The 25,440-nt window shown below is 39.2% G+C and overlaps 1 protein-coding gene across 1 annotated transcript; it reads right to left on the bottom strand.

Moving 5' to 3' along the window:
* Positions 1–13,407: 13,407 nt before the first annotated feature.
* Positions 13,408–23,685, bottom strand: LOC108882496 (protein-glutamine gamma-glutamyltransferase 2-like). The gene is given in 16 exon segments (XM_018675008.2): positions 13,408–14,725; positions 16,533–16,672; positions 17,148–17,308; positions 17,510–17,734; positions 18,185–18,244; positions 18,727–18,765; positions 18,996–19,226; positions 19,469–19,572; positions 19,915–20,050; positions 21,006–21,183; positions 21,367–21,495; positions 21,581–21,699; positions 21,821–21,965; positions 21,967–22,058; positions 22,904–23,098; positions 23,570–23,685. Coding segments are annotated over 16 exon segments (2,148 nt in total). The 5' UTR covers positions 23,607–23,685; the 3' UTR covers positions 13,408–14,568.
* Between the last annotated feature and the right edge of the window lie 1,755 nt (positions 23,686–25,440).

Here is a 25,440-nt window from a genome sequence, read left to right as displayed (position 1 = left end):
ACCCAGAGAGAACCCAAACAGGCACAGGGAGAACATGCAAACTCTACACAGAAAAGCCCCGGGTGAACCAGGGTTCAATCCTGGAACCCTCTTGCTGTGAGGTGACAGTGCTAACCACTGTACCACCGGTTCTGACATGAAAAGAAAAACACAACTGACATATTCTACAGGAGTGTGTGGCAGTAGTGAGACATTTCATAATTTGCCTGTGACCATGAAACGTAAAAAGGACATAAAGCGAGGTGACCACGTGAAGGTGTAGCTGTGTGTGTAGAGCCGTGCTCTCTGCAGCCTGCTTACGTCTGCTGTGTACATGCATCTCTCACACAGAGCTGCAGAGCAGTGACTCAGCCATCACCATGGTGCAGGCTTCCTGAACAGTCACCATCTTTAGAGCATTTAAAAGCTTATCGGCTCCGTCTAGACTTAGATTTTAAAAAACACAGGGTCAGGGGGTGATCTGAGGATTACATGAGCATTTTGTCTCATACACAAGTTCTTTCAAAAACTCACTGTTGTACTTTTTTTTTTGCTGCACATCTTTTCTTTCTTTCCCTAACTACACTTCTGTCTCATCACTACAGTAGTCACATAAAGACAGTGCTGCTGTATGATAGCCTGTATTGTACTGTAATGCATTTTGTATCATAAGGCCTCTGTAGCTGCTCCTCAGCTCCATAAATAGAAGCAGCTGCTGGCAGGTACGGTAAAGCAGGCAGGAAGTTGCTGAATGCAGAGAGACCTCTGACAGAGCTAGTGAGAGTAGTGGGCTAGATTTTTGCTATTTTGAGGAGGATTTTAGTGGAGAGCTTTTTCTTTTCTTTTCTTTTTTGGTGTTTAGACAAATTACCAAGAGCTTTCTGAAGGCTGACCATGGAGTTTAGAGAAGTTGTGAAAGAAAGAATAGTCAGATGGATGCTCTGTAGTTGACGATATATTTAGAAGTTTCCACTGGGAAAAGAAATTGCCAAATAATTGTTTTTTCTGAGCGTTTCTTCTGTGGCTCTCTCTTCATAACAGCTTGACAATGGAAAGATTAGTGACTATTTTTGCAAAGCTTGTGTAAAAAGACAGCTGTTGTTTGATTAATTTAATTAGCTCCTAATATTTAGTTGGTGATGCTCAGTATTTACTCATGGTTTTACTGACACTGAAAATAACTATAATAACCCAAAAATTGCCATAGAAACACAGACAATACCTATTTCCAGGAAGGCTCAAGTAAAAACCTAGAATACCATATGCAACAAGTGTCACCCAACAGCTTTGTTTTCATTTATTCTCTTGTATTTGAGACATTTTCATGCACACACACACACGCACACACACACAAATGCATACAGTGTATGCCATCTTCTCCTCATCCATCCTAATACTTCTCAGACAATCCCTGCACCTCTGTGTGTAAGAGCTGAGGTGGTAAATGATGACATTATGTATCAGCCCACATGATAAATGAGCTGATGCAGCGACACAAAGCAGCTGTCAAAAGAGAAATACACATTCAAAACCAGTCAACCCTCAGCACAGAGGTACAACAGACGGCCAGCTCCATCAACACAATTCACTTTATACATGACAATGTATTTTCTTGCCAGGCAAGAATCTAAAACTAAAACAAGATTGACTCTGTGTTCAAACGTGAGGTGAATTTTAGTGGCGGAAGTCAACGGAAAGACAGGGATTAGACTGGGAATTGCCTGAAGCGACACAAATTGACGCAAAGATGCTTCTCCACAAGTTCAAAATGTTTCACTTTCGGGGAAAAACTCACATTTACACCCTGGGACTATGAATCTGCTTCATACACAAACAGATGAGAGGAAAAGAGAGAGAAACTGGAGAAAAATAACACTAAGAAGTGGAGTTGTTGCTGAGTTCTGAGATCAGTCGGTGGCTAAGTTGAACACAAACACAGATGTCAAGCTTTCATCCAAATGTAACGCTAATTCTGACTGAATTTCAATAGAAGACATGAATTAATGTGTATTTCAATCAGTTGGATGCATTGACAGAAGGTGGGAGTAGTTCTCCAGTTGGATGCTTAAAGCTTTGCAGAAGAAGAGGGTGCAGTGATTATTATGAGAGCGACAAACCTCAAAATTAGGAAAATGTAATGGAAATGTGACATTTATATTTATTTCATGTATTAATTTGAGAAATGTTACAATCTCCTCAACAGTCCACACATATCTGATGTTTGCACCTGCCGCATTTCTCAGCCGACATTTAAATTACAAATATGTGTATTGATATATATGTATTGATCACTTGCAGGTACACCTTTGCAATGTCACCATAGAGCAGAAGCCATTGTCATTATGCAAAGTCTTTGCACACCACAATGTTTTGTTCTATGTGAATTTACTTTATATATATAAAAAAAAAAAACTTGGAGGTAAACATTTCACATTTAATCACAAGTATATTCTTAAGTGTTTCTCTCTTTGTTCCCCTCATTTCACATAACGTTCTATTACACACAGAGCCTTCACAGCAGCAACAGCATCAACACAGTCATGTCCTGCGCCCATAACCTCTCTTTGACTCTGCTCCCAGCAACAAAATGAAGGAATTTTAAAAGCACTGCAGCACTCTTGATGATCAGCTGCACAAAGCTAAAGACAAACATCAAACACCAAACACTGAAGGAATTAAATTATTTCTAAAACAAAATTCCAATTACCTCCCCTGAATTTACATAACCTCGATATATAAACCATTCCCCCTGTCCTCTTATCTTATTTTCCCTCTCTTCCTCCTTTGTTTGTAAGTATATGAACCTTAATTCTCTTTGGTATGGTGACTTTTGGCAGAAAATTAAACTTCATATTTTCTCTCGCTACCTCTTTGTCTCTCCCTCTCTCCCTGTCCCTCTCTTTTTCCGCCCTCTTGCTGGTATCGAAATGCGTGCAGCGTGAAATTAAAGCCAATGCATTTCTGACTCTGAAATAAATTTGCCCCTCTGATGAGGTTGGAGTTGGTCCAAGGCTCTGCGATGAAAACACTTTTTACACTTATTTTCCTTCATGGTGGAATTATCCCCTGCTCATTATTGTTGGGCATATATGACCCCCTCCTCTGGGACTGTGGCTGCCATGCTGAAAAGAACTCACTGTTTTCTATGACAATTTATTCATTTTTCTGTTCTTGTGTGCAGTTAGTGTCTTGGGGGATCCTTGTTTTTCTTAGAAATTTAACCAGTTTTTCCATGAAGGGGAAGAGAATTTAATCTGAACATGCAGTTTCAAGGCCTTACTGTGGCCTGTACGTAACCAAGGGTTAGGAAGCTATAAGAGTGGATTTGGATTTTAGCCCTTAAATAGAGATTTCATGGGATCTCTAGGTTCTAACCAAGAATGCACACACACACACACACACACACAGCAAACTTAATAAGGGGCAAATGTGCAATTACCACCTCTGTGCAGAGGGGAAAGGGGGGAGCCACCCATTCAACAGTCACACCATGAGGGCTATTGGCAACGTCCAAGAATAAACAAACAACCACGGTTAAAATAAGCTGGGTGACTAATTATAACAAACACCACCAAGTTAAAACCTGGAGATAACCAGTAAAAGAAAACTGCCCATTCACTAATCACAGCACAGCAATAAAACCCAGGCAACAGCTTAAAAAAAAATCAATCATAAAGAGACCAATAATTAAAGGAATTAAACCTGGAGAACCAATTAAAGAAACAACCCAGGCAAAACAACAGTGGCCAATTTCCTAAGTAAATAAGACAAAATAATATTGTTATCTAAACTAATACATTCAAATTAGTGCTACTTATTTTATCTTTTTTTCTGTTTTACCTTTTACTTGCAATATAGCAGTGGCTTCACACCAGGTGAAGTAACACAACTCATTAAAACAACAATAAAATCAAGAAATTAAACCTAAAATACCTTTCTCTGTTGCTCAGTGGATTAAAGCTGATTCACCTGGAGTATGAGAAAATATAAGTCCATCACATGAATCCCAGGTATAATACAAGGCGAAAACAATGCAACATACCTTTTGTGGCTTCTCTCCCCACTATTCTTTTGTATGTTTAAGCATGTGGCCTTTATATGTGCAGCTTATTGCCAAATACTTCCAGGTGAAGGGGCAGCCAGAGGAGGGAAAAGGGATGGGTCTAGGGTCACTTTGGACAGATATACAGCTATAGCAAAATCACTACTAAGGTAAGTTGTGTTCTCCATCTGGGTCTCTCTCTCTGTGTAGCCAGTCAAGAGACTAGATTTCCAGTCTCCTTCCAGCTTAAACACATCTCCCTGTTTTTTAGAAAGCCACAAAAATATACAAAAAATTACAAATTCCATTTGTTTCATTTCATTTGTATTTGATACAATGTGTCCATTACAGAGCTTCAGTTACTTTACCCTCAATTAATGATCAGACCCGCACAACCACACAAGTGTTTTGAGGATTCTGATTGGTCCTCTGCTCACAGTGAAGGTGTGAATGGGGTTAGAGATGAGGAAGATGTCAGTCAAACAGTCTGTACACGCCCACACAGTCTAATCAGTAAAAACAAGTGAAAACACTTGTGTTGGTGAACCATAGCGTCTAAACATTTTATCATAAGAGGTAATGATAGATACAATATATGTGGTGTCTCGTTGAAGCTAATTTGCAGCAACCATCTCTGGTAAAGCTTTTAAAATTTCAAACAGTCAGATTTGACATTTTGACTTGTCATATTAGGAGAAGCACAGTTGTTATTAAAAACATTAACAGAAGCTCTGTTCTATTCAAGTATCTGTGTGAGTCATGACAGTATGAGCAAGCTTGAACAATACGGCAGGCATTAATTTTAATATTCACATATGTGCTTCTCTACTATGATGTATCAAAATGTCTCCCATGAAAAGGTCTACTTGTGCTATGTCCTTGCTGATTCATTATCTTTACAATTTGTCTGTAAACTGACATTATAGGCTTGATACCTGGGAGACCTAGCACCAAACCAAGATATCTGTGATAACATCATGGCACACATTAACTATTAGATTTTTCCCCACCACCAAATGTAGTTCCTTGCTTGGAGTGGGTGGTAGTGATGGTTGCTTGCCATTGTTGCATTTACAATACAAGAGTTTATAATATGCCCTCTGAGCAGAGTTACTTGACAGTGACTCGCTATTGGAAAGTAATGAGACGGGCTAAATCAGTAGAGGAAAAGAAGTGATAGAAATAGAGACAAAACAAGAGTTAACACAGTCGTTGCTTTCCACTGCTTTTAACGAGTAAAAGAATTATGTTTGATGCTGAACTCACAACTTTTTTTTCTAGACCAATAAGTAAATAGCTGTTAATGCTAATGTTAGCTTTGTAGCAATAGCAAAAATGTAAAAATAGCTCTTTCAAGCTACTTTGAGAGATACAGACACCAGCCTGGACGAAAAGGGAAAGACATTTTAACACATGTCTGAGGCATCATTTAGTGACCTGTCATTACAAGAAGCCTTCATTGAGATATGTCCCCGTGGCTATTTTCATGCAACATGCACCAAAAACTGTCTCAGAGAAAAGACAGCTGAGTGAATATAATGGCAGTTCAGCTCTGATGCTGACGCCAAGTGACAGGAATAGAAACATCTGTGTAGGTGTTAAAGGTTTGAGATTAAGAAATTACTCGTGCACTGCAAGGCTTGCTGAAGCAATATTTGGTCCACACAACAACTGTAGTCACTTCTTTCCTTTCTCACGTCTTTTATTCACAGTGTATGCAGTGTGGCTTACATGGCATCAGTATGACTGTAGAATATGAACATCATGGTTTGATGCTAACTTCTTCTAGTTTATATTAGTAGAACAGAAACAGCAGACTGAAATAATTGTTTTAGCACTGCTCCTTAAATGACTCCAGTTCACACAGAGAAGCAATGGATACAATTTCAGCACTATATACAATAACTTTTTTGAAAGGTGAAGAGGTTGGACTAAAGTTCTGGTATTAAATTTTAGTTATTGAATTTCCAGCATTGCTGCCTCTGTAATCAATCAGCTTTGATAGTCTAATAGCACTTTCCAAAACAGTAGCTCAATGATGATATATCCTGGTTCAAAAATGACCAAAAAGGAGCTGAAGTGGAAATGAAAATTACTCTCTCATAAAATATTGATTCTTAAAACATACAGTTCAGTTTTCTTTCACATAAGAGCTGCACAGCCTTTTGGAAGTGTAGAAGGAGAGCGTAAAGAATTACAGCCAGTCCTGTTTTATTCATTATTTTGTTCCTTATAGCCCCAGAGGTATCATTATTGTTCAATTGGCAAATAACTGTCTTTCAACTTCTTTCCTTCTCCACTCATTCAGAAAAATTGCCCATGGATCATCATCCTCAGAAGCTGAGAGCCAGGACCATATTTAAAATTTGAGTTTATTTCCCCTTTAATCTTTGATGATTATAACTCACGCAGCAGTGCTCCAGCACTCCGGCAGTGATTATTCATTCACCGGCCCATTTCTCTCTTGGCTGAGGTTGTTCCCAGTCCAGTCATATTAATCAACCGCCGCTCTAATTGACTGATTAAGTCATGTCTCCAAAAGCCAAAATGGCTGACTGACTCATTAAACTATGACACATATTCTGGTTGCAAAATGGCTGACTGCAATCCAATTTCCCTGACTTTTATGGGAGGTATAATCTTTTTTTCCATCAAATTTGGTGTTGGCACATAAGGAGAGCCGGGTATCTTCTGTTGGACCACACATTAACACATTCCCTCAGAGTGATATTATGAAAAAAGACCCTTAACCTGCAGGCTTCTTATAAAAGCCTGTGCATTTGCTTTTTTAATTGGTTTCCATGGGAAAAAAAACTTGTGGCACAGACGACATGATGTGTTACAAGTTTCTTGTTTCTTAATAACTACTGGGCAGCATGACAATCATCAGTCCTTTTTTTTTCCTTTTTGCCTCATCACCTGAGAATACATGTTGGTCCCCTGCCTTATCCCTGTAGCACCAACAGCAGGTAACAGTTTTCAATTATCCTGTGAAATAGCTCAATATCTTCTTGACAAATTAACACAAAATTTTGAGGAGAAATTCATGGCTCCCAGATGATATACCCTCATGACTTCAGAGATTTCCAACTTTTCCTCTAGCACAACAGTGAGTTTGACAGATTGAGATTGTGTTTTGTGAAATGTCTCAACAACTTTTGAATAGATTGCCATTAATTTGGTGAAGACCATAACTTTTTATAAAGCAACATCATCAGGTCAGTTTTTTTTTTTCTTCAATACTTTGGAATAAATACTGGCAAAACTAAAGACCTTCCTATTAGCCTCAGCTGTACTTTGTGTTTAGAGCTAATTAATGAATGTTAACATTATAGCTTTCAAAACTACCATGGTAATGTTATGTTAGCCTTACCACTGCGCCTGAGTACCACCTCACAATGTGGTTAGCAGCCATTGGCATGACTATTCCACTGAATTTATGCAAAGCTATGTACTAATGAATAAAGAGGTTGTGAGTGACTGACACATGAATAGTGTTGTTGTGTCAGGTCATAGAATAACCCTGCCTGAATGTGCTCTGTAACTCTAATCACTCAGTTGCTCTGTTAGAATTTTATTTTTCCTGCAGGCAACCAGCAACACTAAGCCTCTGATTCATTTCAGATCCAGAACTATGACCATAATACTGACATTTTATTACATTTCACAAGATTTCATTGAAGTCCCTGTCTTCTGTTCACTGGATATAAAATATGAAGAAGCTTAAAATGACCTATGCTTCTATGGTAAAATTAGCGATATGTTTTCATGAGTCTTGGTCCCAGAATGAGGATGGATTTGTCATATGGGTCCCAGGCTGAATTATAAGGCCTACATTAGAGAGAAAATGTGTTATCGGTGGGCTGCCAAGTGCCTGTGCAAGAACCTGCTGGGGCCAATTCATTTATATTAGGATGCCCCATAGGCAGCAATGGCAAGAGTTTGTCTACGGGAAAATGCAGTGACCGGGGACATCCATCTGCACTGAGCTAATGAGGCAGTGCTGGGCTAGTGAATATTGGTCATATTGGAACACACTCACACATTCTTACACATACACTCAGGATAGAGAAACAGGCCAAAATTACGGTGGCCCTGAAGTGCAAAACATAACAGCAATTTACAAATGAAATATTTCTGTCATATGATTGGATTTCCTGAAACGCCTTGTGTTCTCTGAGATGTTAGGTTTTCTGTAATGTTGTGTTTTCTTTAGTCATGTTTTTTAAAATGTCATGTTTCTGAAATGTTTTTCTAAAATGTCTTTTCTATAATGTTGTATATTCTAATGCATGTGATTGCTGAAAGTTATTTTAGGAGATGCTGTTGTCTCTCAAATATTGTATTTTCTGAAACACTGTTCAGAAATATCATGAATATTTCTAAAATGTGTTGTTTCCTTATATGTAGTGTACACACATCTTCTTGCTCATGCACACATGAGCATACACACACACACACAAACAACAACCAAAAAAAAAGACCTTCACACATGTATATAATATAATATAGAGATTTCCATTCACGTGTGTGCAGGCACTCACAATCACACAGGAACACACAGCCTCATTGTCCCTCAGTGGTAATGAAACCCACACTGATCAATGGTGAAAGACGGGCCAGTCAAGTGGCAGTTCAGCTGCTACAGCAAACAAATAGCCTGGCTGACCAGTGCACCTCCGGCAATTGTGGGCTACATCACAAAGCAGCCTTAGCCAGCGCTGCTAATGAGCTATTACACCAGTGACCTTCGGGACAAACTCATTACCAGGTGACAATAGACGGCAGACAGAAGCTAGATTCATTATCATAATTATCAGCGCCGCCTTTATTGCCACTCGCTGGGGTTGCTGGTCGAGGTGTATACTTGTGTGTGTGTGTGTTGGGGGGGGGACGAGAGTGTTACAAGCAGTTATAGACCATTACAATACAGTAAAGAATTATCTCCTTGCCCATTCGATAGCTTGGAGCATTTTGACCAGAATTCTCTCATATGTTATCTGCTGTGATGAGGAGGCCTGCGCTTTCAAATAATATTTGATCATGTGCATTTTTTTGCCCATTGATTCTTGAATGAATCTTTTCTGTTTTGGATTTTTTCTTCTACCAAAACACATCAAGCTCTAGCTCTAAATCTGGTGAACAGGCCCATTACAAATCCTGTCTCAGTTCACTCACATGAGTTTGAGGATGGACGGCCACTTCAGGGCTTTGCAGCTGTTCCATCTGCTCAGTAAAATCCATCAAATGCCCATCTATCAATCTGCTCCTTCGCTTGTTGACTTGCAGCAGGAAGTTTACAAACTTCTGCTTCGCAGGCTGCAAGACAGAGAGGGGAGTGGATTAGCAGCACAGAGCACGTCAAAAATGGAAAACAAACTTTCCACAGAAATGATGTGACATGATGAATTACTCCCTTGGGAGCAGTCATTGCTGTCACTATAAAGCTGTATGTTTGTCACACACACACACACACACACACACATATATACAATATAATAATTCCCCACTTATTTGTAGCCTGAACCTTACTTTAATATTTAATATTTATTATATAATACTTTTAATATTTCTAGTGTTTTTACAGCTTTTTACCTTAGTGCATATGACTTTCTGCTGCCGCTATAGCTGAACTTATCCATGTATATTTATTTCACATGAACACACTTGTAAGTGGATAATAAATCCCACAGTTAACAGAGCTAGTTAATACTGGTTCAGTTTTGTTTGCTTATGGCCAAAGTTTTGGTTTATATCAGTGGTGATTGGTCAGTAGATGTGTTGCACATCACCTGCAACAAAGCTATATTCAGAGTCAGCAAGCTTAATAGATACTAATGAATTTGTCTTAACTTTTTAAGCATTTTAATATAACCTCAGCATGAAATTAACTGTAAAAAATTAGTCTATTTTGTGTTCTATGCAATACACTTGAATTTAACTCCAGCTTCTTCCTGATCCTCCCATCCTCTAATAGAAGTTACTTGCTATAAAAACCCCGTTAAAAAATAATTAATTTTTTTAAATCACCCATTAAAATAATGGGATTCATAAGTGACAGCAGTTCAGTTTCAAGACAGTTTCAAATCATTCAAAATTGTGAGTTCCAAAACTCCGTAAAGGGGCCCTACAAAGAAGCAGAGTTTTTTCTTTTCTTTCTTTCTGTCTATTACAATGTAAGTTGGACTCTCTAAAGCCTGAGGCTGATAGAAAATATAGGCTGCAAGGTCCCTTAGCTATGGAAAGTACTGTATGTTAGCTGTCTGCCTGTAGCCACACACAGGTAACTAATCACCACTGGTCTGTAACATCTAAAATAAGCCTCCAATAGTCTCATGGGCTGAAATAGTCGTGACAAAATCTTCATCCAAAAACCTGTGGGTCTTCACAACTTGTCAAAGTTTACTGTAACTCCTGCACAAAGTATGGACGAATTTGTTGGCTAACTTAGTGAGCAGGAGAGGGCAGAGGATGAAGGGATGAGGAAAAACAGTGAAGAAACAGCAGGTAAGAAGGACGAAGGGATGAAAAGAGGGAGGATGGAGAGCAAGACAATGAAAAGGAAGGAGGGATGAAAAGAGGATACTCAAAAGGTGATCGAGATGAAGGAGGGAACAGTTAATGAAGAGCAGATGGATGGGAGGGAGGAAAATCAGTGAAGTCAAAAAGGAGGCAGGGAGGAGGGAAAGAAGGAGGGAGAGAAGATAGATATGGACTGAAGACAGGAGGAAGGAAGGAGGGTAGAAAAGAGAAGGTGATTGGCACAGAGGAGGAAGGAAGGATAGAGATTTTTAAAAAACGTGAGAAAGAGTCTGAAGAGGAAGAAGAAAGTGAGGAACGAAGTGTGATCAACATGGAGGAGCCGGGAGGGAGGGATGGATGAAGCAGGGGATAGCTGAAAACAGCAAGGGATGACGAGAGGTAGGCCGTGACGGGGAGCCATTAATAATTTATGATAGCCTCAGCTTTTCAAAGCAGCCCAGCGGTCCCGCTCCCTGCTTTCCCCTGACATTTAATTTGTCTGAAAATCAGCGAGCGTGGAGTCTGATTATCGTCTCCGTCTGCCAACGCCTCTGCTTCAATCTCCCTGACACAGAGGTGGGATCACAAGCTGTTCTACACACACGTCAGACTGGAATCCTTCAGGTTAAAACAATCCTCGTCTGTAAACTGCACAGACACTAAGTAAGGGCCCAATCTCACTGTAAAGTATCTCTGAACCTCTCAGAACTCCCTGAAATCAAAAACCTTTATACAGACCTGAGAATTTCTATATTATCCCATTTATAAGGCCATTATATTGACAGAGAAAAGGGTGAAATGTGCAGTTAAGTGCCTTTTTCGGAGTTTGCTGTGTATGGTTCCACAGGTTGTCTGATGAGCCTATTTCTGAACAGAGGGCAGAATATGTTGGTCTCTCACAGTGAGCCAGCTTCTCTTTCAGTGTTTCTCCAACAACAAAATGGCTTTTCAATCTCCATCGATGCCTCCCTCACCATAGAAGAGGGATAAGGTTAGGAAAACGTTGTACTAGAAATGAAGCTTCTCTCACATTAGGGAACCTGCTTCTGGAAACTGATACTGGATCATTGGAGGGTTGGGGTTAACTGATGGTAAATGTCTCTGCGACAAGTAATTGCATTTTTAAGACATTGTGCTCACTCTACAAAATATAGAAGATCAGTGGTGAAAGGTACAGTAATTATCATGACAAAAAACTGCTGATAAAAAACAACACAGTGTTAAATATTAAATTGTTTTGGCTTGTGACTGCTTAAAAAGCCGCATGGGGTTCTTCGTCCTCCCTCACATGTCTGTGGGTTGTCCCAACAAAGACATTTCTCCTCCAAAAGTTTAATTTGAACTGTTTGAAAAACAGTGGAAAGTAAAGATTAGAGAGAAGTCTGGACCCAATTTATTGTTGCAGAATTGTCTTTTTTTTGTTCCTGTCCCATTAATTTTCTCCCTCCAGTTGCTTCCAAAGTCCTGGTTTAAACTAACTGTATCTAAAGAAGTTAAAGCTAACACCACCCCAATCAGCTACAACAGTAAAATACTGTTTACATATTGATGCACAGAATTAATTATGTAGCTTATTATATATATATATTATAATAAGGTATTATAATAAGTTCATTTAACTGAAAATAGGTCTGTACTGTTACTTCAGTATGATTTTAAATGCAGTAATTGAGTGTTTTTATATTGCTGTATTGGTTCTGAATACTTCTTCCACCACTGGTCTCTCAGCATTATATTCTAATAATGCACAAAACAGATGATCTATACTACAGAGAAGAGAATGTGGCATTGTGCACCGATAAATGATTTTTTAGAAAGATTTTGGGGCTGAACTGTATTTATTTCTTGTTATTCACCTAGCTTCTCTGATGGCAGATTAGGAGTAAAGATTTACACAAGTTGGTCCCTGTGGTCCTCTAATTTCCAGATTAACATCACAGATCTGGTAGGGATCAATGACAGAACAATATCTAATAAAAAAAAGAAGAATGAGAGATGAGGCATTTCAGCATTGAAACAGAATTATTTTATGTTTTCTCAGTCTCAGTAGTTAGAGTGACAGAAAACACACAAGTGGATGCTTCAATGCTGCCACCTGATGGTGTTCCTGTGTTACAGCAATGCAGCACAGGCCAACCTGAGCTGTAAAGGGACATTCCAGCAATGTAAAAACACTCAATTACTGCACTGAAAATCATACTGAAGTAAGTAGTACAGACCTGTTTTCAGCTAAATGAACTTGAAGTTTTAAAGGTAAAGTACATAAAATATATAATAAGCTACATAATTAATATTGTGCATCAATATGTAAGCAGTATTTTACTGTTGTAGCTGTAAAGGGACATTCCACCAATTTCACCTGTCAAAGTCATGTGGAGCCTGTGGTGTAGTATCCTCTGAGACTCTGGAAAAGCTTGATAAAGTATAAAGATTACTCAATGACATCACTTGAGTAATCTGCCATTGGGTTGTGTTATGGGAAGTTTTGGGGTTTTGGGTTGGGGACTTTGGGGCAATTCATCATTCAATGGTGGGATATCGTCACTGAAACAACCCCTCAGGACACAAGCTTCTCTGGCTCTCGTAACTTTGACTTGTAAGACAAGGTCACAGGTGTCAACTCACTAACCACACTGGCAGTAAGTCAAAGGCAACAAAGTACATCTGAGGGTGTTGACAGGTCAGGCAGCTGCTTCTGACTCACTAACTGAATGTACTGTGATACTGTGTGTGCCACTGGATGGTGAGAATCTTCACTTTCAAGAAAGACAGGATATGATTATCTGATCAGTGTGATAAGATTTTGTGAGATGTGATTGCGATCATGGGTCACACCAGGCCACTTAAAGAATATACATATAATATACATATAAAAATACATTTTATTTATCATTATATTTATAACAGATTTGTGACCGTTTTCATTCTCAGTTGTCAGAATAATTCCTGGGCAAGTCTCAGGGGATAAGCAGTGGACTTAATTTCTTTTCCAGTCTGGCCCTGGTGTCAACTCACTAACCAGATAAGCAGTAAGTCAAAGGTAACTGTGATGTGGCTCACTGCAGGGCAGAAAACATCACTTGGAAGATTTACAAGAGTCTGCAGACAGTTTTCTTTTTTTAACTTTTAGAATAAAATAAAATAGAAAAACAGAGTGTATTCTTATATAAGCAATCATTATGAAGGCATATACAGTGATCTGCTACCATTAAAACCTCTTGTTGATTACATCAGAAAGAAATCAGACTTTGCCTTTAGTTTCACCCAGAGATGTGACTACTACCAACCAATAATTTGACAAAAATAACTGTAAATGCAAGGTCCACATACCTTTTCCAGAACTTTCAACCTCATCTTACTGCATCAGTGAGAAAAAAATGAAAATGTTGAAAATGTTGAAAATGTTGAATGTTGCTTTTGGTTCTTGCTCATTCCCTGTGTGTATATACCATGTTTGTTTGCAACGCTGTGACATGAGGTAATTTGACTTGTCAAACCAGGAAAACCACAGTGAAACAAGTGTTGTGAATGGGAGGGTCGCAAGAAGCCAGCACACACAATACCAGGGACTTGGAACTCAATAAGGCAACTGCTATGATGTGCCAAAATGTCTGCTATCTAAATATCTATTATCTTGACTCTATCTTGAGGTGTACACTTATCCACTTGATTGTAGAAATATTTATAGGTGTGACTTACTGGTTCAGCGTCATACACCTGAAATCTGTTTGATACCTCTGCACCTACAGAAGGGCCTATTATGACATTATTTCTATTTAAATTTAGCATATTTCAGTGTTGCATTGTATTATTTTAGTCCTCAGTGACTGATTACTATCCACTGATGCAAATATATTAGTTTAATGTATTCACAGAAAATAAAAATACAATACAGTAATTACTTAAAAAAAAACAAAAACACCTTTAATATGTCCCAGTGTGAAGAAATGAATGTGTGTTATTGGTCTAGCTGTACTCAGAAGGTAGTGGTAGGTAAGCGAAGCTAGAGGACAGACTGCCCCCTATTATGCAGCCACGACAGAGACTTTATGGAGGCTCCTGGAAATGACAGTGGGGCTGTTGCTGTGTGAGAATGTGGCCATAAGCACTTTGGTGCCAGGTGAGGTGGCCATGATAGACATCCTCTTCTCTATCTTCTTACCTGGCTGTAGAAGAGGCAGCCTGGGAGACACACACACACACAGAAAGAAACTTAATTTGGTCAATTTTCAACTCTGACAAAGGCATACACACACAGAGAGAGAGAGAGAGAGTGAGAGAGAGAGAGAGAGAGAGAGAGAGAGAGAGAGAGAGAGAGAGAGAGAGAGAGAGAGAGAGAGAGAGAGAGTGAGAGAGAGTGAGAGAGAGAGAGAGAGAGAGAGAGGAGAGAGATCTCCAGAGCAGCCCTGAAACAGTCAGGAGAGCCATTGTTTTGTACAAAAGTAGGTAATAATATTGTACAATGAATAAAAGAGGCAATTGGCAAGAGATCAGCTGCACCACAGCACAAAATGATCATAATATACAGAAAATGTGTGTGTGTGTGTGTGCGTGTCTGTGTGTGTGTGTGTGTGTGTGGTGAGTGTTGATTAATACCACCAATTATACAACCAATCCTTTGCCAGGTGCAGGCTCCCAGAACTCACTTTCTTGCCCCTTTTCAAGCCAAAGAAGTAAATGCCAAATCAGTTTTATTGTTCCAGTATTTAGCATGATGATTTATCACCTCTGTACTAGATAGTTCTGCTGAATCTCTTCTCTTGTTAGCCAGCTTATTCCTCTCTGGGGTGAAACTTTTGCTGCATTGTCTGTGCCAGTAAAAAGCCACCATGGCTCTAGGGGATATGATTAAGAGAGGAAACAGACCAAACCAGGAAACACTGGACTCAGAAGTTTCCACACTTCCATTGACAAAGTCTGTCTAGTTAAAGAGCTGGAGGAGGAGTAAAAGAAGAGGAAGTGGGAGATGAGGATCAAGTCTTCACCACAAACAGGGAAACAACAGCAAAATTCAAATATGGAATATGGACAGTTGTGATGTAGTTGTAGTAATTTGTATGTAAACTTCAGTGTTATTTAGCACTGTAGAGATGAAACCAAGTGGCAGATTAGTGGAAGCAGAAAACATAAACTACCTGAGCCTAACCATTAAGACTGGTCTACACAGTCAAAGCTGGCAACCCAGAGAAAACAGACTAACAGACTAGCCTAAATTCTGCTGACAAGAGGCAGAGACATAGAGAGACTTCCTGCTACACTGTGGCCTGTTGAAACACAGATGAGTCAAGTTCTTCACCAAAATAAAGCTCTAATACCTTGACATGGGGACAAAAAATAAAAATAAAAATGTCCAACTTTGAAAATGCACTCTAGCAAGATGCAGATTAATGTTGCACGACTACATTTGAAACTGTTTTTGCAGAGTGGATTAGATTTGTTGCTAAAAACATGTTTTTAAAATAATAATACACATTTCATTTGAAGGAGGAATGTTTTGAGGTCAGCTGTAGATTTACACACAAACCACCTGTTGTCCTTTTTTTTTCGTACATTCTGAACCACATACATTGTAACTAAAGTACAGCCTGCTTTGCCAATAAAGAAAATTTTGAAGTTGAATTTGAAATAAGCAGAAACAAAGAAGAGGAGATCATTGCATGAATATACGCTGATGGTAAATTTAACTCCCGAGGGTGATGGTTCCTCACTCTCCCCACAGACCTACTCAACCTCATTTGAAAGTAACAACATTATGTTCCAACTGCTGTAAAAACATACCTGACCACATTCCTGAGACGCTTAAACCACAAACCATGTTTTCCTCCCAGCTCAGGCATAAAGGAAAAGTATGTATGACATCACTGGAATGTGACCACACAATAAATTATACACCTCTGTTGTGCCAAGGAGCCATGCAGACAACAACTGGACACATCACTTGAGAATGATGATTTATTGTTTCTTTAAGTCCAAATTTCAACAGACTTACCTAACCTCTTGTTTGCCCTTTAACAAGCCAGATCCTTCCACAGTGAGCACAGCTCCACTCAGAGTTTTGGTGAAGTTGTTGGTGAAGGACACCTGGACTGTGTGCTCCTTCTTCATCTGGATGCTGTCCCCTCCTTCGATCTGCAGAACAGCAGATTACATGATCAGTTACCCAACAGTTAAACCACCCACTCAGTTAACATGTTAATCCACGCTGTGCTGAGTGGTAATGAAACTGTTACACAGCAAATCAAAACTGTTTCACAGCAGCACAGATGACTTTGTGTGAGGTTATATGTCATTTGACACATTTATGTGTCTTGTTTTTATTTGACTTCCACAGGAAGTGAAGGTGGAAGCTCATGTCTGTGTGCGTTCATGCTCTCAGCAGACTGAAACCCTACTGTTCTGGATGACAGGGAACGACAGGACTTAATGTTGAATGTTTCTCTGATATGAGCTCTGTCTTTGCTCTTCATCACACTAATAACAGTGACAACCATGAGAGAGATCAAAGCGAGGAAGATGAAAAATAAAAAGAAAGGAGGACAATGCTACATAATTCATTCATAATACTTTGTGAGCTGAAGAGAAGGGAGGCTGGATGCTGCCGTACCTCTATGGTTATCTGTGGTGAGCTAATGTTGAAATCCTTTGTATCCAGGACTCTTTCTTCAGTCCTCACGTCCTTTATCACCACAGCAAGATTCACAATGTCATCATCTGCCATGACTGACTCATAGTCAGAGGGAGGGATGGTGTGCTTGAGTGTCAAAACTGCAGAGAAGGTGAAGTATGTAGTAAAATTAATGTGAGAGAAAAACAAGCTAATCAGTCAGAAGATACAAATAATTCCTACTGTATGTTTTAAGTTTCTGCAGAGGTTTGATTTATCAAACAGTAATATTAACATGACAGTGCAACAGTGCACGTGAATCATGCATGTCTTTGTGCTCAGAGAGTTACGAGCCTCTTCACCTTCATGCGGCTGTATGTGCACCTCTCTGTGTGTTTTCCAGAAGCTCTTCTGTGGGTCACTGTTGTACTCTTTCAGCTGGGCATTGAGGTATTCCATCAGGACCCTGGGGTTGCTTGACTGATTTGTGACAGTCACACTCATGGAAATGCTCTCACCCACTGTTGGCACCCCATTGATGCTTAGGGACACCTCTAAGCCGGGTGACATTCCTTCTGGAGATGAAACTGAGAAATGTGTACATTGGTTCAAACAGCTACTGGATAAACTGATGGAGACTGCATTTGTGATGTTTTAACAACACGCGGTAACACAAAATGATGATGATTCATAGTTTACTGTCCACTACAGAATAAAGCATTGACGGGGAGTGGTGAATGAATGGATAACAGTGATTTCAGACACAGCATGAATATACAGTGTAAAAAGCTTTCATCCAAAGGTCCATATATGAACACATTAATAATTACTGCTTCTATTATTGATATTACTACAAATGTTATTACGACTAATTAGCATATACATCTTGGGCAGAGATAATCAGTGGGAGTAAAACACAGCTGTGACAGTCTTAGTACATTCAAACACCTAAACATGCCACATTGTGTATTGTGAAAATGAAACTAAAATAGAGACTTGACAAGATTTTTGGCAGTATGAGTAGTATTAAAGCTTACCTTCAGCACCTTCAAGTGTAACTGTGTAGGACTGCATATTAGAAGAGTGTAAAAGCATTGCTGTAAAAGTGAGAGATTTTGTCAGGAAAAGGCAACAGAATCAAATTAAAAAAGTTCATCAAGAGGTATAACTAGACTACATGCTGTGAGCTCACTGTAAAAATTAGCCTTTGTGCATGTAAGTAGGTCATGCAGTTTCATTTATGCAAACACACAGTCTATTCTCATCTCACAATTATTCACTGACTGGATTGTGGATTATAAAGGAGAAATCTGAGGTTTCAAGAACAGCTGGCGAGTTTTTCCAGGTTGGAAATACACAGTCAGTGAGTGGTGCATTTGTCCAGTCAAATGTAGAGGTGGCCCATCTGAGTGATGGAGGGAGCACCATTTTAACTTTTATTTTGGTCTTCCTGGTTCTGCATTGTCTCTCCTGTTATCCACATTAAATGGCAAAATGTATTAAATTTGAAGGTATTTATGCACACATATTTATGTTTGCAAAGGGAAAGGAGGGTGAAGATTGTTACACAGCCACTGACCGTGAGGCTGTTCTCTGTATTGGACTACCTGGTGCCTCCCTGAAAAAAGAACAGAAAATGGAGAAAAATCATAAACACACAATGACAAAACAAACCCTACTTTAGACCTCTCTACATATTGCATTTGCATCATGCTGACTCTTCTCATTACACAAACTGGCTGCTTTTAAAAGAAGATATACTGTATCTGTATCTGTATCTATCTTTTTAACAATCTTTCTGGATCTCTTCCTGGAAAGCCTCACAGACACAGGACCTAATTTTCTTACTCTTATAAGTGGATGTCAAATTCTCTGGACTGTCTGAGCCAATGCTTTTGGTGTAGATCAGCTGCCCCACAGACTCAGTATCCATCCTTCTCCCCACCACCAGGCCGTCACGCACAATTAACTGTACGATGTCAGCATCAACAGAGGCATAGAGAAACGGGGTATCATATGGGACACCAAGGCAGCGTTGCTGGACGGCACCTACTGGGCAAGGGCCACAGCAGAATATCCCTGTAGAGAAACATATGTCCATTGTTACATTTTAGTTATGTAATATTAACACATCAGCCACCCTACCTATTATTTTCCACTGATATAAATGATATCTACGGAGGAAGGAAGCTTTCATGTCACATTCAGTTTTGACCAGGTATGTCCAGTAAAGTCTTTGTTTAGCATTTCTGTCCAAACCTATAAATATAATCCAAATAGATAACAGCACTATATTGAGGCCCACTTGGGGCGGGACCCACCAGCACTCTTCTCCTGGGGTGTTGGGTCCACTATCTGCCAGCCGTCAAACTCTGCACCGAGGTCTAGTCTTCTCATCCAGCACTCCACCCACACATGGAAGTTCCTGCAGGGCATATAGGAATGAATGTGCACACACTCACACTCAGAAAATGAGTATGCAGACACCAATAAACACAGATGAATAACTAACAGGCAAACACACCAAAGTAAAAATACAATTGAAGTGTTGACATCAACCCACAGAAACGTGGACTGCTACACTTTTCATGATTCATTTTTTCATATAAAACATTTATTAAGTTAATTTTAAAACAGATATGCTGGATTAAAATAATAAGGATTCACTGAAAATTCAGTTTGAGTGTACACTGTCAGATCATACTGATAACTAATCCATTAAAATACAGATTGTTATCTTTAGGGTGTGAGATAAAATGACACTAACCAAATGCTGTCCTTCGACAGGTTGAGCTTCTCCCCTGTGCTCGAGTAAAACTCTTCAATTTTTTGGTTGGCATTACCATCATGGGCTGCATTAAAAACTGTCACAACCCTGGAGGGAATCCCCAGCACTCTCATCACTGGAAAAAAACAGTCATTCCTTATTATCACTTTTATAACCAAATCAAGGTATTAAACCTCTTTGTAAAAATATAAAGACATAAATGAAGCAGTTTTATCTTTCTACACATGATGATGATATGTCTAAAATACATAAAACAACAAAAACAACATAAATGCAACTTCTATGTTTTTGTTGTCTACTTCTAATTTAGATTTTTTCTTTTTATTGGAACTTGAACAATCTGTCCCTTAAGTGAATCAACATTTTATGATCTAATAACTTTAACATTTACTATAAACTGAACTAAAACGTGATCAATATAAATCCCACAAAAAGCAGCAAACATAAACAGCCAAATATTGCATAACAAATACGATTGCAAGTTGGTGGACTCTGGGGAGGGAGAAAAAAGTCCCACAATGCAGTTTGACAACTTCTTCTCCTTAGCCCCTCTCTGCCTGTTAACATTGTTATCTATCAAGTACATAACATGGGCTCTGTTATAAATTTGTAGTTTCCAGACTTTAGAAAACTCCTCCAGTGCCACATTGCATCCCTGTTCATGGGCTTAATGCCACATTCATTTTATAGAATATTGGAGTTATCCTAATTGAAAGTTTATAACATATGAAGTAAATAACATTCATGTCAATTACAGAGTTGTAATTATGTCTGGAAGCTGATTTTTGGGAAGTTCTAATACATTCGACTTGGGATTTACTAATACGGCATATCATGAAAACCACACAAACATGCCTCACATCATTCAGTGAAAATTAAACCCACGTGGATGTGGCGTGTATATCATCAGTGCATAGTATCACGAACATCGCAAGAAACTAAAACCTCTGATGACTGTTGGATTATGAATTCTACTGGACTCAAAAGGCCAGTTAAAATCAGATGTAGGGCAACTGTTACACATTAATGTTGGCATAAATACACTCTTGTGCCCCAGTTATTCAAAGTACCTGTGCAGAGGACGGATGCAAATACCCAGCACTGTCCATAGCGTACAGGGCTATAGTTGGATGAGACCCAGTGGTGAAGGATGTCAGCACTGCTGCTCCAATCTGTAGGCTTCACACCATCTTTGTAGCTGCCCTGCCACTTCCCCTCCAGTATACCCAGGTCATCATTACAGTTCACCTTGGACAGGAGGAGACACATTACTGACTTCACTTTCTTTCTTTCTTCACTGTGAAACTGCACAGAAAATTGTTGTTCAATAAATTCCAGTCATGATGTTAGTGGTAATAATAATAGTCACAAATTTGCCACGAGAGGAAATGCATGTGCATGTTTGCAGTGTTTGTGAATGTTCTCTCTCACCATAGCACAGACCACCCTGCTCAGATAGACAGGGTCTGCTCGTCGAATGTAGTCTTTGTCTTTGTCACTGAGGTGCTGTGGGCTGACCTGCAGGAGCCTCAGACATGCCTCTAGGACCCCAGGCTCATACTGCACATACAGAAACATCAGTGTGAATGCACTGTTTCCTCACCTGCAAACCAATTCTGTGATTATACATGGTCTATTCACATACCTGACCATACGACCAGGGACGACTCCTGACGTTTAGATTAGTGCCCATGAACACCAACCCATAATCACTCTTTATATACTCTTGTATTTGAGCATCCAGTGGCATGTAGACTGGATCATCTGAAAAGACAGTGGTGTGGGATGACTTCAAAGGGGAGCACCGCCGTGGGGCTCAGTACATTCACAAGATTATAGCAAAAGCCTGTAGAATATAAGAAGAGTGTTATCGCCATGGACTCACCTTTCAGCCAAGGGTTGCAGAGAAGCACAAATGATCCAACTGCGTAGCTCTTTCTGTTGTATTTGGTCTCTATGTGGACCAGGAGATTGTATACAGCCACAGAAGATAAGACAGGAGAACAGATGTGGACGGTGACTGACTTAGAATGCACAGTCGTCTGGGTAGATTGTGGCTGACCAGTGTTGGAGGTCGGACCACTTGTTACCGAACTGGACTGGGATCCTCTCTGACAGACTGCCTGAATGGTGAATGAAAGTTTACTTAAAGCAGGACTATGTAATGTTTGAATGACAAAATAATAACTCTTAAAAAATGAAAAATTGAATTAATAAATATCACAGAGATAATTAGGTGTCCTGGTGACTACTCTCATTGCCTCTGCTACATAGTATTAACCATTATTACCTAATTGTCAACTGTTCATCCCTCCTGTCCTCCTTATCTCTGTATTGTAGTTTACTTCCCTTCACACTTATGTCTGTGGTCTAAGTACAGAGATGGAGTCAGGACATATTTAGCCTACCATAGCATACAATTTAGAAGATTTTAGAAATCCAGTTTGTGGGTGAGTTACATGTCAGTATTTCATAGGAAACAACAGCTGGACACAGTGACTGTGCACTGTGGCTGGAGATGCTGCGCCAAAGTACAAAAGCACATAACTCTCCTTAAAACCACAAACTGCTGTGCTTTCTGGTTGTGTACAGACTCTGGGAACGTAGATGCTTCCATTGTTTTCCCGTTTCCCCTGTTTATGCTAAGCTATGCTACTTAACACACAGACACAAAAACTGATGTTGATCTTCTCATCTCACTCAAAAGCAGATAAGCAATTTAAATACCAACAGTACAGTGATAATTATTGAAAGTTTGCTAAAATTAGTCACCCTAAACTACTGGTCGTATCATGCCAAGTAAGCCTGAAGCAACAACCACCCTGAGTTTGTTGGATTAAGCAAGGGTGCTTATCATCACATATGAATGTACTTTTCTTTTGAATGAGTGAAGACGGTGTTACGCAATTTTCTTCATAAATTACAGAGCGTTCCTTTAAACATGAGCAAACAATCCTATCCCTGATACCTAGCCAAACCTCCAGGACAAGGCGCTCGGTGTGAGGATTCCACAACCGGCCACAAAACAGCAGAGAGAGTTTGAAGGGTTTCCCTCGTCGCACCACCAGCTGTTTTTCACTAAGCCCCTGTGTCTCATGGGAAGTGTGGTTGTCATGAACTTTAAAGTTGACCAACTTCAGGTGGCAATGGCCATGGTCAGTGCCTAGAAAGACAGATGACACAATATGAAAACTATACAAATCTTAAGACAGAAGGAAAAAATGAGAAAAGCAAAGCAGGAGTTAGAGTAAAAGAGGAGGGAAAGAAGGGGAGTGATGAGTTTTGTAAATAAACATTTTTTAAAAATCCAGTGGTTTCATTTTGATGCCACAATGTTAATGGAATCGTACGATTTCTGGCTGTGGCTGGATAGAACAAAATACAGAAGAATACAACGTTTAGTCCAGGAAAAATACTGGACTGAACAATTGTTATTCCTGTACATATTTTCTGTTGAGAGGTTAGAGGAGGTTAGATATCTGGGTCTTAAATGAGAACCTAGAATCTAAAGAAAGCACATCAACACTATCAAACAAAACTTCATTTTATTTTAAAGCAACCCAAAACCATGTGCATGTCTTTATCTGGAGAAGAAAAAGCTTGAAGTTAAGCATGATTCACAGAGTGAACTCACCACTGATGTTGTGTGTTGTCTGCTGCATGCAGTCCATGGTCTGACAACATGAGTAGCAAGTGACTGAAGGAATGACAAGCGTGCTCCACCTTCCCGCTGATAAATATCTCCCTGTGACCATCCACCATTGCTTTTTAAAAAAAGATATTCTGCCCAAAGTGGGAGTGGCAAACACTTAAAAACCAGGTTAATGAGTAGCAGCAGGCCAAGAGTGATTAGTGTACTCTGTGTCTGACCAGTTGTGTAACTATCCTAAACTGACAATCCTAAATTCATGCTCAAAAGGAATCAAGGTTTAAACTCCCCCCTCTCTTTTTTCATTCTTGACACAACTATTTATGTCACTTATAATGTGAACAACTGAGTCCAATACTATGAATTTCTCCTGGGGGACACTGAAAGTTTGTGCTGTTCTCCCTGTATTCACACAATACTGCATCTTTGATAATAAATCAAAATATTGGACACATTTAAATTTTGACTTGATGATGGTCCTAGATGGTTAAGTTTAAGCCTGGAGGACAGGAGCTGAATGTTTGTATTAAATATGGCTGCAAATCATAAGTTGTAGAATTTCTCTCCTCAAATGTGAAACTCATGGTGACAGCAGAGGAAAGGTCATTAGGATTCATCCTCTGGGGACCAACAATCTTATGAGAATCTATAAAGTAATTAATGAGATATTTCAGTCTTGGTCAAAGTGGTGGACATAAAAAAAACTGAACCAGTGGGACAGACACACCTTTCTCCAGAACGATGACTGATGTACTTCCAAATAAGAATCAGGGCATACACATGTAAACATTGCACACCCCATCATTTCTTAATGCCACTGATTCATGACTAAAACCACTGATTCATGACTAAAACCACTGATTCATGACTAAAACCACTTTTCAGAGAGAACTGGCTCAATTAACTACCGTGTGAATACTGATTGTCAGCTTGTCGTCTTGGGTGAAGGGCTCCCTCTAGCTGCTTAGCTAAGACAACAACATGTATGAGACAATTGACCTCTAAATGTATTTTTTCAGGTTCTTTCAAGCAGTCTCGGTCCTTTGTTTCGATGATTGTTACATAATGTGTAATAATAAATTTTCTACAAAACATTCGATTTTTTTCCACTAACAGTTCAGGTCGGACAGCCACTCAAACAACTACACAGAAACAGAAAATGACTGTAAAGAAATGCAAAACAACTACAAAGAGCCACAAAATGACTACAAAGAGACGGTCTGTGTGGGTCCTCCCCCTATAGCTTATGTGAGTTTCAACACTTTTTTACTCATTTTCAAACTGACCCCATCACTCCCTTTTATATTACAGAAAGATGTGCAAATTGTCAAATCAAAATAGTTAACTTTATTTTTGTCAAAGAAAAAGTGATACAAAAAGGCATATTGCAGCCCATCAACAGTTCACAAGTACAAACCTGTATGTTTTTTAACCCAGAATGTAGCCAGAAATAACATCTGTTATTAAAAAAACGTGATTAATTGTTAAGTTGCTGGATAAGCCACAATTTCCCTTAAAAGCACTTTGAACAGCAATGAAATCAGGGTTGGAGTCAATTCACTTTCGTTCTGTTAAACCAGCTGTTTCATTTCTTGTCAGTCAACTGAGCTTATAGATCTAAACCCCATTTTATAGATATTGATAGTGTTACATAGTTTGGATCAAATGTTATATTTCATGATGAATAAAATACAACTCTGACCCGTTATTTCAGAAAATCCCACTCCTTACACCTGCTTTAATTCCTACAATTCCCAAAGATACATTTATAGAAGATTCTTTTTGGAGTTTTAACTGAAGGTGATTTGATTTCAACCCAGGTGCAAATGTTGTATTGAACAAAACCCCTCAAAAAC

The sequence above is a fragment of the Lates calcarifer genome, linkage group LG6 (genome assembly GCF_001640805.2).
Source record: "Lates calcarifer isolate ASB-BC8 linkage group LG6, TLL_Latcal_v3, whole genome shotgun sequence".
Lineage (NCBI taxonomy): Eukaryota > Metazoa > Chordata > Actinopteri > Centropomidae > Lates > Lates calcarifer.
This window is presented reverse-complemented; position numbering and strand designations above follow the sequence as displayed.